The 18,166-nt window shown below is 39.8% G+C and overlaps 1 protein-coding gene across 1 annotated transcript in view; it reads left to right on the top strand.

The window, feature by feature from the left end:
• NCAM2 (neural cell adhesion molecule 2) overlaps positions 1–18,166 on the top strand; it is a 282,335-nt gene that overhangs the window by 199,008 nt on the left and 65,161 nt on the right. The window contains exon 12 of the mRNA XM_054973767.1: positions 9,121–9,301. Coding sequence (XP_054829742.1) covers positions 9,121–9,301 — 181 coding nt within the window. The remainder of the gene's footprint in view (positions 1–9,120; positions 9,302–18,166) is intronic.

The raw sequence follows: 18,166 nt of genomic DNA, 5'->3' as shown, positions 1-18,166 counted from the left end.
TAGCCAATGCAATGGCTGCAGAATGGGAATGATATGCATGCTCCATGCTCCTGAAAGTAAATGAGCTGCAGAGTTCGGTACAAGCTGGAATCTCTGAGTTGACTTCAAAAGGAGGTCTATGTACAGTGCATTACAGTAGTCTAGTGTCAACGTTACTGTGGCATGAATCCAGGTGGCCAGATCAGTCATGTTGAGGTAAAGGGCCATATTTCAGACTAGATTAAATTGAAAGAAGGCCTTTTTTGCAGCTGCGTTTACTTGCTTTTCTAGAAATAGTGCTGGATCCAGTATAAACCTCTACACTCTTATCTGAGTCAACTAACTGAACCCCATCAAAGGTTGGAAACACAGTGTGCTTCAAGATCTCTGCTTTTTCAGCATGACTTCCTTCTTGTCTGGGTTCAATTTCACTTGGTTTACTTTAAGCCATTTGACTACAGCTGTCAAGCAGTGACTCAGTACCTCTACTGCATTTCCAGGCAATTGGGATAATGAGATATAGAGCTTGGTATCAACTGCATATTGATGACATCCAATTCCATAGCTATGAATGATTTCTCCTACAGGCTTTACATGGATGTTGGATAACATGGGGGATAAAATTGTGCACTGTGGAACTCCACAAGATACTCCCCACACTGAAGATAGCTTGTCTCAAATAGCAACCCTTTGAATCTGTTCCATGAGGAACAATTTAAACCAATCTCAGACATATCCCTCGATACCTACCTCTGCCTCCAAAATGCCTCAACAGGATAACATGATCTTCTGTAGTGAAGGCTGCAGATAGATTCAAGAGGCGCAACAATGAAGCACGGCCATTGTTTACATTCATGCAGAGATCATCAACTAGAGCCACCAATGCCATCTCCACCCCATTGCCTGGCCTAAAATCAGACCAAAAAGGATCCAAAGCACAAGAGTTTTCCAGTTGGTCAGCTACTGCTCCCTCAACCACTTTACCCCAAAAGGGCAGACTGGATGATAACTGGCACCATCATTTTTTTTGTCTAAGGGCAGTTTTTAAGTAGTGGGTGGATGAACTCCTCTTTGAAGAGGCAGAAGGTAGGTGCCTTGAGTTAGAGACTGATTTATAGTAGACATCAAGGGCTCCTTTTCCCTGGGAAAAATCTGCATGGTTCCAGTTGCCAGGCTCAGTTGTGTGGTGTCAGCCCCCAGGCTGGGCCCAGCTATGCAGTGGGGAAACTGCAAGGATCCATCTGGAGGTTGCCAACTCTAACTAGCCCTTATGATTCCTCCCTCAAAGGCCAAAACAGCTTTGGAAAGGGCCCTCCCCTTGCCTTTAGATGGCAGAAACCAAACCTGGAAGGCTCCAATACTGTCATGGATGTCTAGCAACTGCTACTGAAGGCATCATTTTTTTAAAGCTAAGAGAGCTTCTTGTATAATTTGGGGGGGATTTACTCCCCAATGTATTTTTTTTCAGGTTTCAGATTTTTCTGCAAGCCTGGGGCTTTCCTCAGGTTTCAAGAATATGTCTTGTCAGTTCATTGCTCCAATCCCTGGATTCAAGATTTGGCTACGTTGAGAATTAGATACATTGATAGATTTTGAATTGAATCCAGTACAAAATTTCCACTTGTTCTAGTGCTCTTATATGCTAAAAAAAATTGTAGTAACCTATAATACAATAATCATGTTAGTCAATACGTTACACAAAACTTGAGGCTGCCACATGTAGGCATCCTTATAAGTATGCAACCCAACAGTCTAAGGATTGCTTTAGACCTGTGTGTACACTGGGTTGCCCTTTCTCCAAAGAAGTTGTAAAGAAAAGCACCTCTAATAAGCAAACATTAAATTTTATAGACTAACAAGTAAACACCTAAAAGAAGGAAAGAAATCAATCAGAGGCATTTCTAAGCACAATAATGACAATCTCAACCCTAGTGTGATTATTTCTTTTATTTTATAGTGTTTCATCCTCTTGTGAACCCCCCCCCCCTTTTATATCAAATTGAGAGGTAGTGCTACATCGTGGCAGGGCGCAAGAGAAAGCTGCCAAGATATGAGAGAGAGAGAGAGAGAGAGAGAGAGAGAAGGAAGAAGGTAGCAGATCATGGGGCTAAAAATTGCCTGGAGCTGAATCTAGGGGGCTTAAGGATTTGCAGAGGATAGGAGTGAGAGAAATTTGCTGGGTTGCAGAAGTGCCTAGAGAGGGGAGAGATGTAGGTCTATGGAGATGACACAGAAGAAGAGAAAGAGCAGGATGATGCTGTGAGATGGTATTTGCAGAGGGATGGTAGGAAACTTGGGATCTGGATGCAGTGGAAGAGGAGAGAGAGATGGGGGTACACAAGAAAAGGAAGAGGGAGAGAGATATGAAATCATAGGTTACCTGATTTTATTGTCCTGGTGCCGGAGTGGTAGTAGAGGTCAATCTGGAGGAGAAGCTGACCATTTTATGGCTCAATTTTCAGTCTTTATATTCCTAAAACTCCCTTTGTTTTAGGGGAGTCCTCTGATGATTCAAATTAAATTATTTGCTTTGTTCCCACTTCAAAGTAAATTATTTCCTTTCTTAGTGTCTTTATAGTAAAAGCTGATTTTGACAATTAACTAAAACATAATAGATGAATGTTTGTTTACGGATATGTTGGTACTCAGGAGATGAATGTTTTTAAGATTATTTTTATTTCAGAAAGAAAGAAATTTGCAATAAAATACAGTGTCAAATCACATACTTCCATTTTGAAATAATTCTCCCTCAACAAAAAAATATAAACAAACAATAATTTAAATGTTACAAATACAAAATTTAAAGCTTGTTGATATAACAATTAAATAACACTCAATTTTAACTATTTACTCATTTCCGTCATCTCATTTAATGTAAAAAGAACAATTGTACAAGTATAAGGTCATATTTAATTCCTTCCTTCAAAATTCAAAACTATCAGAAAAATATCCATTTTAGTATGACTGTCTCTTAGTTGAAAATCTTATGACAATTTTGATAGTTTTGCAACTATCCCCCCACTTTTTAAATCCAAAATTTGATTTTGATGTTTACTAGTTTTCCATTTTTTTGTCAATAGCAATTTTGCCACATGAGGCTTGTTCACCAGTTATGATCTTTTAGAGTTTTGAAGTCTCCTCTGAGTTCTGTATGCATGGTCTAAATACTTTGGTTTAGTCTCCAAATTGCTACCAAGACTTTTATGTAGTCTGCATAGTGAAAGGCTGCATCAGCTTTCAGAATAGATTTTTATTTGGGTTTCTCATGGTTTTCATAGCTGTGCTGATAACCCAATGTTTGTTTGTTTTTACAGCAAAGTTTTTTTAAAAGCTTTTTAATTACAGAATATTTTATTTGGTGTCAGCCCTGGCCCTGCCGTTCACCCCCTCCTTTATCCCCCTGCACCCTAATTGAACAGAAATGTGCAACTACACCCTTCCCTCCCTTCTTCCCCCACCACTCTCAGCTCTAATGTCCTTATAGTTTCTTATGTGTTGTGTAACCTTGGCAGTAAATTTGTCCTTTTACCAACAGAATATTATGTGGGAGTGTGTGTGTTTTCTGTTTGTTTTTGTTCTTGTTTTTTAATCCACGGTTTTCATCTTTTAATTATTTTTTAAATTAAAAAAATATTTTAAAAATCCTGCTTAACATTTTAAACTTTCCCTCCAGAACACTTCAGCTAAACAAAACAGAATTTTCTTTTAAATTTTAGAGCTCAAATGGGTTAAGGTAGAGGTTAACCACAACCCCTTCCAATGTCCAAATGTTACAATATTTCAACACATGTGTAACCGCCCCCCCCCCCACAACAAAAAAGCTGCACTGATGAAACCTCTACCATTCATCTTCCTCCAGAAAGGCTGCAGCAGACATGGGGGCGGGATTTAAATGCAGAAATAAAAAACAGACACCACTTCAGTTCAACTCCCTCAAGTACAGAATTATGGAATTAGTACATAATTATGGGGGGAAATGTCAGCTTGCCCTAGGGAGCATTTTGCCCTATCTCTGGAATCCCTAGCCACCTGTGTGTGCATGCTACAATAAAGTTGGTTAGTCTTAAAGGTGCTACTGGACTCTACAGTTTTGCTACTACAGACTAACACGGGTAAATCCTCTGTGTCTGGAACATGGTTAGCCTTTTATATAGTAGGATTGTCCCCAATCACTACTTATAGAAACCACTGATACAGGGCAACCTTTTTGTGTCTAGTATCTTAATTAAGATTAATTGATGATTGTATATTGTTAATCTGCAGACATATTTTAGGTTTATTATGTATTGCTTTCACCATGTTCAGAAATTTCCCTGGATATTAAAAGAATATAAGATATGACACAGGAAATACCACTCTATGCTGTTAAAAGCCTTTTCTGTATAAATCATCATTAGAACTTTTGCTTTCTTCTTTCCTTTATTAGCATACTTTATGGTACAGGTTACTTGTCTCATGCTGAGTGTGAGGTATCTACCTTTAAGGAAACCTGTTTGATCTAGATTAATATACTTACTTATAACTCTGTTAAATCTTGTGGATAAAATAGATCCAAAATTTATAATCAATATTTAGAATATAAATTGATCTATATGAACTCAGAGATGATAGATCTTTTCTGATTTAGGTGTAAATATCATTATGGCATCATTCCATAGTTCTGGGATGGTGCCAGTCTCTAAACACTCATTGCAAATATTCATTAACATTGCCTCACAAATGTTCTTATTCATCTGTTAGCCCATCAAGTCCAGGGGATTTGTTATTTTTCAAATTTTCAATACCTCTATTTACCTAATTTTAGCTGTCAGATGCTTCATCTCGCTAACGGGAGTTTATAGATAAAAAACCATAAATACCCTCCCTCAAATATCATACACAAAAGACACTGCCTGGCCTGAAATGAAACAAAATGAATGCCAGTGAGGTGAGAGCCTGGAAAATAATTTAGAAAGGGAGTAAGAGCAGCTGACTGACTAATGTCCCCCTCCATGCCTTGGAGAAATGCATAATTTAGGACAATGGGTCTTCCAAGAAACTCCTAATATAATTGACATACAGCCTCACTTCCCTCACCCATTTACCCTAATTAAGCAACACTTAATGCTATTCAGCAAACCTGATAGCTTTTCTCATCCTGTACTTACTGAGTCATCCAGCATCATTTGCACCATTTATCACCTCCGGAAAACCCATTTTTTTTGGGGGGGGGAGAATGTCAGCTTGCCCCAGGGAGCATTTTGCCCCATCTCTGGAATCCCTAGCCACCAACGTGTGCATGTGTGTGTGTGATCTGGGACTTGCACATACACCCCCAGATCCATTTGGGCCTTCTCGTCTTCTCTTTGTGAAATACTGTTTGTTTTGCTGGACCTCCATCCTTGAGACTGGTAATTATAGACCTCACTGAAATTTATTTCTCTCCTCTCCTCCCTGATTTGCTCTTAGCCTCGTATGTGTTCTGTGTGTGCTTGATCTTTTATTTCTCTTTTAATAAAAACCTTTCTGGCTGAACATCTGGCTGGTTTATTTTAAGCATTCCCTTAAGGGGAAAATCACCGTAAACATTGATGAAGAATCCCAGTTACTCCCCTCTTTCTTTGTCTCCTTTAAGCTAATTTCTCCCACCTAATTAGAAGGCTGTCTATTTGGGTAACATCTTGGATCATAATTGGTTTTTAGATTAGTTCTGTCATCATCATATAAAAGTTTTGATTTTTTTTTCAAAACCTTCTTTAGTATATTAGACTGAATTGTCTAGTATAAGTTCAGGATTACCAGATGGATATACATTAATATAATAATTCCTAAATATTTCAGAAGTCTCTTTATCAGCTATTGTTAATGTCTGTGGTCTCTGAGAAAAAACACCTCTTTCTTGAAGCCAAGAGCTTCGCCTTGTTACCCAGAGATCTCCCCACTGACCCCCATTTTGTAACACCTAAAATTTGTTTTCAGTTAAAAGTTATGGTTCATGGTGCAGAGACTCTTTTCTCAAATAACCTTAATAAATGCAAATATGATACTAATATCAAATAATAGCACTCAATTCTGGTCTGAAGGAAGGATTCTGGAAGGGACAAAATGGTTGTGGAAATATCAAATCCAAAGAAGGCAGTTAAAGAGCAACTAAACAGACCATTAACTGAATTTGGAATATAGATAAGGAGGTGAAATAAATTATTAAAATATATAGGCTTTTATTAAATCAGGGACAAAGTACAATGCAGATTATTAAAAAGATTTGGAAAGCAGAACTAAATATTAAATGTAATGAAAAGGATCAGAAATAAGTATTTCAATGATTTCCCTATAAACCAATTTCAAAAAGTTCACAGGAGCATGCAATCATAGTGTCTCAAAGGTGGTATTTGACCCTAGTAAGGATAGCCCGCTTAATGAAAATAGAGAATAAAAACTGCTGGAGAGGTTGTGGAGAATTAGGCACATTTTTACATATGTGGAGGTCCTATCTATTTTTACATTTTTACATATGTGGAGGTCCACCTATTCAAGGAAATCAATATTTATAGAGATTGCTAAAATAACCGGGCAACAAATAAAACCAACTGTTGAATTAGCTCTGCTCAATTTATTTGCCAATGAAAACCCTCAATGTAAACAAAAAAAAACACTTATTAATTTTCTTGTAGTCATAGCTAGGATACTTATTGCCCAGTGTTGGAAAAATGCTAAAGAGATTTCCTTGAATAGGTGGAGCTCTAAATTAAGAAATATAGCAGCACTTCAAAGATTAACAAGTAAGATAAGATTAATTCAGGGGAGAAAAAAATGATTCTAAGATAATCTGGAATGGTTTCATAATTTATTTAATGGAATTTCCAGAATAGGACTTTTTAAAAAATATTCTTTAATGGGATGGAGACCCTTATCTGAAATTTGACTAAGATAATGAATAGTTGTATTACAGAATATTATCATTCAGAAATGGATTTAAATGAATGCATGTTATATCCAAATTGTATGAAAGCTCTGTCTCTTCCCTTTTTAATCTTTTCCTTGTGTTTTCTTTTATCTTCTTGTTTATTTTGTTGTGTAACAATATAAAAAAATAAAAATTAATAAAAAATAAAAAGATATGAGTTTTTCCCTTTGCAGTGCAGAGGTGACAGCAGGGATCAGAGGAAGGCCTACTGTGCCAAAGCTGCTCTCGGACAGGATGGGGCACTGATTGAGAAGGCAGTAGCAGCATTATGGGTCCAATAGGAGAAGAGGTGTGCCTTCTGCAGGAGAATCTTCCCCTACCAAACAGCTATTGAGCATAGCAGCAGGGGAAGAATTATCACCACATGACATTGGCTTGAGGAACAGCAGACAGCAGGAGTTTCTAACTATCCCTATGCAAACCTAGCTGTGGTGGGGCAAGGCAAGGAAGAGACTAAGAGATGGACAGGCACAAAAGAGGAAGAAGTGCTGGGTGTGGCCAGAACTGGTGACACACCAGGGATAAAAAGGGAGATATCAAGAAAGACAGGAGGGGATAAAAGGAGAAATTGTCTTTGAAAGGATGGGAAGGCACAGAGTGAGGAGGAAGAAGGACCCAGACAAGTGACTGAGACCTTGAGACTGGAACAGCCAGACTTCAGCATGCCTTGGGGAACTGAGCCACAGCAGAGGCCGAGATCAGCCCCCTGAGGGTTTAAAAGTGCAAAGTTGGAGGGGTAAGGTAAACTGTGCTCATGTGAATACCTGTGAGGACTGTGCTAACTGCAATAAAAGGAACCTTAAGGAGCATCAAAGAGTTGGTGTGATTCTCTGCTACCCATGGAAGACTCTTATGATGCCCCACTGCCCCCTGGTGGGGTTACACCCTTTTAATTAACCCTGGAAATAGACTAGGTTGCTCTCTTGAATGTGTTAGATATTTGGCTAAAGAATATCCTTTTATATGGTCTCTTTGGTGGCTAGAAACTGAAATGATCTCATCTAATCAAAGTGTTTGCTTTTAAGATGAATTTTCTTGCAAAATGGTACCTCACTTATATTTTAACTAATTTTAACTGACCATTTATTTCTTTATGAAGGTCAGAGTCTGAACTATGCTGCTTCTTCCTTATAGTATCTGTTTTCTGAGTCTAAATGCAAGTAAGGGGTGCCTTTAGTTACTCCTTTTTCTATATTCTGAGGTGGCCTGAGGTCTTTGACTGTTGCCATAGACTGAAACTTTAGAACTCCCTCCACAGGGAGATTTGTCTGCCTCCATCTGTCATTGTTTTCCACCAGCAGGTGAATATGTTTATGTTTCATTTAGTGTATCCCCAATAAACTCTTACTGGCCTCTTCCCTGGTTGTGCTGATTTTTATTGTGATGTCAAATATTTATATATACAATTAAAATGCTGTTTTAAATACCTTGATGTTTGCCACTTTGGGGACTCTATTTGGGTAGAAAGGTGGCATATACATATTTTAAATAAATAAAATATCCATTTTATCTATTATGATTTTAGATTCATATATTAATAGTAAAAATATTTAGTTTATATCCCATCTTTCTTCCATCACCACTAAATATTGTACTGTCCTTATGATTTTCCACGCCATCTTCCATCCAAAGCAACTGTACTATCATATACTACCTGGAGATTTCATAGTATCATAGAGTTGGAAGGGGCCATACAGACTATCTAGTCCAATCCTCTGCCCAATGAAGAAACAGCCTAAAGCATCCCTGAAAAGTATTTGTCCAGTTGTTCCTTGCAGACTACCAATGAGGGAGAACCCACCACATACCTAGGCAGCCTATTCCACTGTTGAATTACTCTTAATGTGAAGAATTTTTTCCTTACATCCAGCCGGTACCTTCCCTCCATTGTTTTGAGTCCTATCCTCTGTTTCCAAAGTCTTTTAAATATGTAAAGCCTTTTAAATATATAAAGATAGAAATCATGTCTCCCCTCAACCTTGCCTTCTTCAAACTGAACATTCCCAGGTCCCTCAGTCTTTCCTTGCAGGTCTTGGTCTCCAGGCCCCTGATCATCCTGGTTGCTTGTATATTCTACAATATAGTGCTGTCATATATCAAAAGTCAAATTTGGAATTATTGGGACCAACTTTTAATAATACTTGCCATAACTGAGTGTTTCACCTCTACTTATACTATTTGCATTTTTTTAATAGAAAGACAAGGAAGATCAGTGGCAAGAAAACAGAGTTCATGGCAATAAAGACCACATTATCCTAGAGCCTTTGCAGTGGACAGTGGGTTATGAAGTGCAAATTACTGCTGCCAACAGGCTAGGGCATTCAGAGCCAACAATATTTGAGTTCACCATGCCACCAAAGCCTAATATTATTACAGGTATGTTATTTTCAATATATTATTCATCATTTATCTTTGCTCCTATTTAATATTAATATGGCTTCCTGGGTTTACTGTGTTCTCAAAGTATCCTCCAAAATAGGTCATGGTTCCCTTTCATGTCAATTAGATATAATCCTTATGGTCCTAATATTAGATTTCTGACCTGGCATATGCCAAGAAAGATATTACTAAAGAAAGCAATTACTGTATTTCTCTATGTTAAAGTTTCTTGTATTTAATAGTTATAGCCAATCATCAGCATTCAGATTAGTTGCTCTAAGGAGTCTCTGTCTAGCAGAGGTGTACTATATAAAGGGGTTCTACAGAAATACAATAATTAAGGCAGAGATATTGCACTTGCTTCTTTAGATCTTTCGTTATTTCAGAAAAAGCAAGTTAGACATCTTTGAATGCATGTGAGTGACATATTCTGCACTACTTGCATATGATTCTTGGTTGGTTTCTGTGACTCAGGTGTCTAAACTATTGCTATTTAAAGCAAAAGTAGAGGGTGAGGTTGTTTAGTAGTTAGGAGTTCCATTTTGAGTAACATTTTATTAAAACAGCAAGATTCGAGTTCAGTGACACCTTAAAGACTGACAAGATTTTCAGGGTATAAGCTTTTGAAAGTAAAAGCTTCTTTCTTCAAATATCAAGGGAGCTCTGACTGTCGAAAACTTATACCTTGCAAATCTTGTCGGTCTTTAAAATGCCACTGGACTCAAATTTTCTTGTTTTACTGCAGACCAACATAACTACTCACCTGAAACATTTGATTAGAAATCTGTTATTTAGTAATGATGCCTTCTTTCTTAGTTATTAAAAACAATAACAACATTACTCTGTTAAATTTACTGTGGAATTTCGGCAAAGGTTATTTTCAGCCATAGTGCCATGGATGTTTATAGTTTTTTTTTAACTTTCAACTTTTATTAAAACTGTAAAACACACAAAAACTTACAAAACACACAATAAGTCAATGCTAATAACAAATAACAATTAAACAAAATAAAGCTTATAGTTTTAATGGTGCTATTATTTAATATTAGTCAAATAATACTGTTTTCATAGAATGATAAAATGAATTAAATGTAACTTGGAAAGAACAATAGAGACTGAATGCTACATGAGATATGAGAATCAGGTTTGAATGGTAAACTGTTTAGGCCATTTTCACATTTAGCTTATGTATTACACCTTAATTAATACTGCTAATGGTTCCCTACATTTAAAGAATAGTTAGCAGTTTTCTGTTCCAGACATATCATGAAGGGAGAAATGAAAGATTCCACACAGTTATATTATGGAGTCTGGAGGTGAGCTTTCTCATAAACATCTGTAGAAGTTAAGCAAGTTGAAATATGAGTGTGGATTCTGAGATAAATTTCTAATAACCAAAATGATTCCGTCCCACACTGATGCAATCTCCTGTTCCCCCTTCATGCTGTTCCGGGGAGTCCTGCACCCCCAGAAAAAACATTTGGGAGTTAGAAAAAATGGTTAGTGTTTTTGTTTAATGGATACACACACACACAAACCCTGTTTTTTTTTTTTTAAAAAAAAACAGAGTAATGGCTAAAATTTTACATCAGGTGATCAATTCAACAAATATCCACTAGGTCTCTTAGGGAGCAATCCTAAACAGATCTATGCAGAAATTGATTCAATTTTATTCATTGGGACTTACCGGGAAGTGGGTTTTGTGTTTGTTTTTAGGATTGCAGACTTACAGTGCAATCCTAACCATATATATCCAGTAGTAAATTCCACTGATTGCAAGGGGACTCCGTAGCCATTGTGCTTATGAGTCTAACAGTGAAATCCAAAGCAGAGTAACTTCAGTGAAATCCAAAGCAGAGTAACTCTATTGAATGGGCTTAGACTGGAGTAACTTGGCTTCGGATTTCAATGTTAGTCACCAATAAATGTTGATCAACTTTATCCTAAATAAACTGGCAGGAATCCAGACAGTTGCTAACATGGAGATTGTTCTAATCTAGTAACCACTTAGTCTGGTATTCCCTCACCTCCCATCCCACCCTGCAACATCCTTAAGCATGTTCCTCTGGATTCAGTCCCGGGCAATTTATATAACCTCCATCAATTGCTGCAAACTTGCCTGTCTGCTGGTCTCTCTCTACTATCTTGCACAACAGAAATGTCTCTGTGTGACATATAAACTGGATATCTGAATTGATGGATCCCATATAAGATTTGAAGTTGTCAGGCATCTATCCTGTCTAGAATTTTACATAGAACAAAAACTATTAAGGACTTTTATTTGTTGATATTTGGAATGAAGAGCCACTATTTCCAAACACATTCTTTCAACTTAAACTAATGATTTAAAAGGAATATACAAGTCAGTCACTGTATATGGAACTCTTCAAATTTTTCAGATATTTTGCTGTTAAATTTGCCTATTTCCAGGTGGTGGCTGGAGATCTCCTGGAATCACAGCTGATCTCCAGACTACACAGATCAGTTCCCCTGGAGAAATGACTGCTTTGGATGGTGGACTCTATGGCATCACATCCCTGTGGAGATCTCTCCCCAAACCCCACCCTTCCCAGATTCCACCACTCAAATCTCCAGGAATTTCTCAATATGGAGTTGGCAACCCTATTTGTTGTCCATGCAAGGAATATCTTGCATACTGTTTTGAGCAATGCCCTGTCATTTGTCCTAAAATATCTTCACCATTCCTGACTAAATCTATTTAATTATATGCAAAGATGGTTGATAACCTATCTACTGCGAGATTTTATCTGATCATGTTTGTTCTAGTTTCATAAAAATGTCACTTATTAAACTTTTTTTTTTAGTACAGACTAAAAATGACAGCATTGTAAGCTTTACAGAATGGTGTGTTACAATTATGTAATTACATTTAATTGCAAGAATATCTTCATATTTAAATATTTGAATAAGGAAAACAACTATATAGATTAATGTCATATGCACTTGTGAAACCTTTCCCTTTCATTTTTTAAACAGTGTGTCAGTCTGATGTGGCTGAAACTTTGCTAGACTATCCTCTGTTTCAAATCTTTATTTTCTTTCATTACATGTTTATCTCACTTTCCTTCAATGATCTCAGGGTCCATATGCCAATTTCTCTTCACAACTATAAAGTGAGGTAGGGTTGTCAGAGACAGCAACAGGTTCAGGGACACCAACTGAATTTTGTAGTTAAGTAGGGATTGATCTATGCTGGAGAATTTGTTCACTGTTCCTAAAAGTATAAAGGTAATTGCTGCATCGGAAGAAAGTTATCCTATATCAAATTTTCTACATGGCCATAGAGTGTGGTTCTTCAAAATGGAGCTAGGGACAGCTAAGCAGGATTTCACTACAAACCTGAAGGTAATCCCAGGTTTGCAGAAAAATCCATTAAAAAAATAGAAACAATGCCTGCAGCTTTAAGAAAAGAATGCCCAGTGAGCTGTCAGTGGCCCTTTTGAGGGTTGCTAGGCCACCATAACAATGTTATTTATCCTTATATGCTCTGGTTTCTGTAAAGCAACTGGTAATGTGACTGACACTAAGCAACTGGGCTTGGCCCAGCAATGGCTAGCACTCCACAACTGAGCCCATCCGAGCAATGGCCAGCACTGTACAACTGGGCCAGACCCAAGTAGTGGCTGGCCCTGTGCAATTGGGCCCAGCAGCAGACACCACACAACTTAATTAGACTTTTCCCAAGGAGAAGAGAAGGGATTGAGAAAAAGGTGAAGATGGGAAACAGCAAGGTAAATATATTCGTGCAGGGCTTTTTTTCTGGGGAGAGAGGTGGTGGAACTCACTCCTAGGACCATGTGATGACATCACTTCCTGTAATGCAGCCACCCCCACCCCCCAGGAGTGCTCCTGCAATTCGGGCCCACTTGCCTCCCCACCCCTTACCTGGCAATGTTCCTTCTAAGTGGTGCAGTGTTGTGAACCAGAAATCTATTTTGTGAGCAGCAACTTGCAAGTTTTGAGCACACCTTTTCCAAAACCAGAATCCACTGATGAAAAGACTTGAATTAGATTTTCTGAGACATTGGTATTGGATGCCATCAATATGTTGATGACACCCACTTATGCATGTGGTTTTCAAAAGCTAATGCCTCAATAAAGTCTTAAAGGTGCTACTGGATTTTTTACTATTTTGCAACTACAGACCAACATGGCTAACTCCTCTGGATATTAAAGAGTGCATCTGTAATATAAGGAGTTCACTGCCACATGAAATGGCAACTGCTAGAGGGTATGAGGGGACTTTAAAGATTATTACAGAAATGTGTGGATGAAAAGTCTATTCACAGTTATTTTAGCATAAGAGTTAACTAGGACAGTATTGGACATTTGGCTCGTATGCAGCTTATCAGTTGGCCCTGGATGTATTATTCCTCTCCCCATTTATGGGAAAACATGTGAAGCCATGTAATGAAAAATTTATATAAGCTCCAGAGAAACCAGCCCCCTCGAGGGTGAACCTTAGCTCAGGCTGAACTGACAAGTACAGAACAAGTAAACAGAGGCCTACAGTACACCAACTGAGTGGAGCTGCCCACCTAATCATGAGCCACTAACCAGACAAGGAGATCAGGCAGATGGAATAAGGGGGAAACTGCAACTTGATGGACATTGGTGCACAGAGGAGAACAAACTGCACAGCAGCACGGCCCTAGAAAGTTACTAGGAAAAGGGTTGCCAGCCTCCAGGTGGTATCTGAAATATCCTGGTATTACAACCTATCTCCAAGCCACAGAGATCAGTTCCCCCTGGAGAAAATGGCTGCATTGGAGGATAGACTTTATGGCATTATGCCCCGCTGAGGTCCCTCCCCTCCCCTAATGCCACCCTCTATAGTCCTCAAAAAACCCTCCACCAAATCTATAGGAATTTCCCAAATTGGAGCTGACAACCCTAAAGCAAAATTCAATATATAACAGCCAATATAATGAAAGCACAACTATCCTGCTGGGAATTCAGAAAGCATACCTTATGAGTGGAGGGGAATCTAAGTCCTTGTGGATATTATTTTAGTTGTCTGACAAGAAATAAATTAAAATCAAAATTTGTGCCTCAATCCGGGGCAAGTTACACAAGTGCTTTGCATATCTTGAGAGAGATCTACTCCCAGTGAAAGGGGAACTCCTTCTCCATCTCTTGCTGAGAAGCGACTGTGTGTCAGGTGGGCTCTTCTGCTTAGGGCTTCTCCTCAGCGAACAACCTTTTACTTTGCAATATAAGCATTTGGCTGGAAGAATGGTTCGTCTATGTATACCACTGAAAAAGTGGCTTTGCTTCCCACCTACCCCCATCCCGTCTGTGTGTGTGTGTGAGAGTGAGAGAGAGAGAGAGAGAGAGAGAGAGAATGCCCTTGCAGAAGGCTCCGTGTCAAAGCTTGTGAGAATTGCCTGGGATTAAAGCTCTGGATGGTGAGACTTCATGCTCCTGCTGCTGCTGCTTTCCTTGAACTTTGAACAAATGCTGGGGGCTGATGAAACAGGTTTCCACCCCTTCCAAGCCACTTTGGAGAGGAGGAAGATCCTCCTGGAAGAAACTTACCTAGAGAGAGAGAGAGAGAGATCCTCTCTCCCAGCTAATCCCTCTGTGCCGGCTGCCTCTCTGCCTGCCTCCTCTCCCTCCCCACTCTTTTTAAATGGGATCCGGCCACTGTTTTTTGCCAGGGCTTAATCGCTGCCTGGCCAGCTAAGATGTGCAGCAGCAGAAAGTGCACCTTGTTTCTCCTCGCCCGGGCTCTGGACCTGGTTCCACCATGGTATTTAAACCATGCAAGAAGGCAGCTTTTTAATACGGAGTCTTCAGTTGGCCAAGGGAAGTCGCCCCTGACAAGCTGAAGGCGCCAGATTAAAGAGCTTCTTTCCTGGGTGTGCAAGCCATGCAGAAAAGGAGCTTTTTAACCCCGCACCTTCAGTTGGCCGGGGAAAGTCGCCCCTTACAAGCTGAAAGTGCCAGGTTAAAGAGCTCCTTTCCTGGGTGTGCAAGCCACGCAGGAAAGCAGCTTTTTAACCCTGCACCTTCAGTTGGGGGGAGGGTCACCCCCGACCAGCTGAAGGTGCCAGGTTAAAGACCTCCTGTCCCGGGTGCACAAGCCATGCAGAAAGGCAGCTTTTTAACCCCGTGCCTTCAGTTGTCCAGGGGAAGTCACTGCAGGCCAGCTGAAGGTGCAGGGTTAAACAGCTCCTTTCCTGGGCTTGCAAGCCATGCAGGAAAAGAGCTCTTTTAACCCCTGTGGCTTCAAGAAGGCAGGCAGGATACCCTAACAGAAATGCAGGGTACAAGGAAGGGAGGACTCACCATCTGGCTGATCAGCGTGCTCTGCCAGTAGGGAGGCTCCTTTCTGGCTCCGCTAAGGGAGGGGGGGGGGTCAAGGAGGCAAGCTAGAGTGCAGGTCTGCTCCTGTTTTGTTGGGAAGCAAGAGACAGAGCCACAGCTTGCACAGAGAGGAAAGGGAATCAGGTGGGCGGGGCCTATCTAAACACGTGACTTCTCTGGAGAACTGCCAGATCGGCGTTCCAGTGTGTTCCGGCAGAAAAAAAGCCCTGGATTCGTGGGTGGTAAGGAAAGAAGGAAACAGGAAGAGGAGAGGATGTGGAGGTTGTCAAGAAAGGGAAAGAGAAATAGTGGAAAGGGAATGGGGGGGGGAAATGACCCCCACACACACACACACAGGTCCTTGTTGATTCTTTGCTTGTAAGGATCTAACTGTGGATTGATTGAACAAGGCATTTGTTCAATCTAATAAATTCTAATTTATTATAGAGAATTCATAAGGATCCAGCCCGTGGAGACATGTTTCTTTCTTTTTGTAAAATGCAAGATAACAAAAGCCAATTCACACCAACTCAGAGAATAAATTCCTGAGTGAATTTAGTTTGTGTATGCTACTCTTATTTTATTTTGCATATGTTTCTTCCTTATCTATGGTACAGAGTCTATTTTACAAGAAGTGCTTGGGATAATGTTCAAACTACAGAAATGTAACACAACTTCATCTTTTACCTTGTTGATGGATATAATGCAGATAACTGACAGTGCAAATCTAAGTGGAATTACAACTTCCGTACTCCCTTAACACAATGATGTCTAAATAGTGTCTTTAGGGCTTCTGAATCAAAATCAAGGATCAAGGATTCATGATCAAGAACTCCTCTCTGTATAGTCAGTTTTACTCTACAACAGTTGTATTTCTAAAGAAAAGTGTGACTGCTAAGGATGGAAGTGGCAAAAAAACAGCTCTGATAAATATTTGAGCTCTAAACTTAAAGTAAAATGTACGTGCAGAATTTGTTCATCCGTTTATTCAGTTCTAGCTCAGGAAGATGGGAGATATGCATTTTCAGTTCCATAATTTGACAAGTAAACATAATAACAATAACAATATTTAACTTCCCTTCAGGACAACTTAACTCCCACTCGAAGTGGTTTACAAAGTGTTTTATTATTATTCTCATAACAATCACCCTGTGAGGTGGGTGGGGCTGAGAAAGCTCTGAAAGAACTGTGATTGACCCAAGGTCACCCAGCTGGCTTCAAGCAGAGGAGTGGGGAAACAAACCCAGTTCTCCAGATTAGAGTCCTGCCACTTTTAACCACTAAACCAAACTGGCTACACCAAACATACTGAAACAGGAGCTCATTCTGAAAACACCAGACCAAATTCTTGAACGTATTTAAAACTATCTGATGTACCAATACTATCAGTTAGTACATGACACTTTTAGGAATATAAGGCTGCAGTAATTTATAACTTTGGTTACTTAAGTGGTCAAATGCTGTTGGACAGACATTTTCCCCCACTGTAGGATCTCAGAGTATTCTATCCTATATGGAGCTCTTAGTGCTCATGAAAGGTGATCATGGTGACTTCCAGCATTTGATCACTAGGACTGAAAACTATCAGTCAGTGTAAGGCACATGAGTGCACTCATCCTGTCTAAAACTCTAGAAATGGTGGTTTGCATGTATGCATTCCATAAATACATGAATGCACAGAGGCCCTAGCCAATGGACAGTTTCAGGTAAGCGCATAGTTATCTTGTTTTTCATACACTTATGAAAACTAGAGTGTTGGTTGTATTCTACATCAACGGAAGACAAATTCAGTGGTAAATACTGATGGTAATAAGTCACAACTAGGGCTGTGCGCTTCGGTATTCGCTTCATGTAAAAATACCCGAAGCGGAGCCAATCTGGAAAGATTCTGGATATCCTAATCGGGGCCAGCATGCTGACCGTGGCCATTTGATGGGCAGGAAGGGCCAGAGGAGGCAGCTCCGGCCTTCCCCCAATGCCCTGCAGGCTCAGGCGGGGGCAGCACAAGGCTGTGATGACCTGGAGCCTCCAGGCTGTCGCAGCAGCCTTGTGCCGTCACCGCAGCAGCCTCTTGCTGGTGCCACAGCAGCAGCAGCAGCCCGCAGCACAGCTGACCCTCCCGCCAGGTAAGGTAAGTGGATGGGGGTGGAGGGGTTCCCCAGGGGAGAAGGGGGGGTGGAAGGATTACCCCAGGGGGGTGGGGGTGGGGGTGGGGGTGGGGGTGGGGGAGTTGCCCCCCTTGCTTCAGTATGCTCCGAATATTTACGGAGCATGCTGAAGCGAGTAAAGTACCTTAATACTGAAGCGGCTTGCCGCTTTGGAATTAAGGTATTTCCGAAATTTTTTCCTGCTTCGGGTAAACCTGAAGCAGGAAACCCAAATCAACCCCCTCCTGCACACCCCCAGTCACAACACCCCAAGTTTAAACTGGTGGGTTTTTTGCCAATTATACTCTTCTAAACCTTTTTTTTACATCTTTAGATTTAACCAAACTAAAAAATTATATATCATGTTGTATGAAAAAAGTACTTA

The sequence above is a fragment of the Eublepharis macularius genome, chromosome 3 (assembly GCF_028583425.1).
Source record: "Eublepharis macularius isolate TG4126 chromosome 3, MPM_Emac_v1.0, whole genome shotgun sequence".
Classification (NCBI taxonomy): Eukaryota; Metazoa; Chordata; class Lepidosauria; order Squamata; family Eublepharidae; genus Eublepharis; species Eublepharis macularius.
This window is presented reverse-complemented; position numbering and strand designations above follow the sequence as displayed.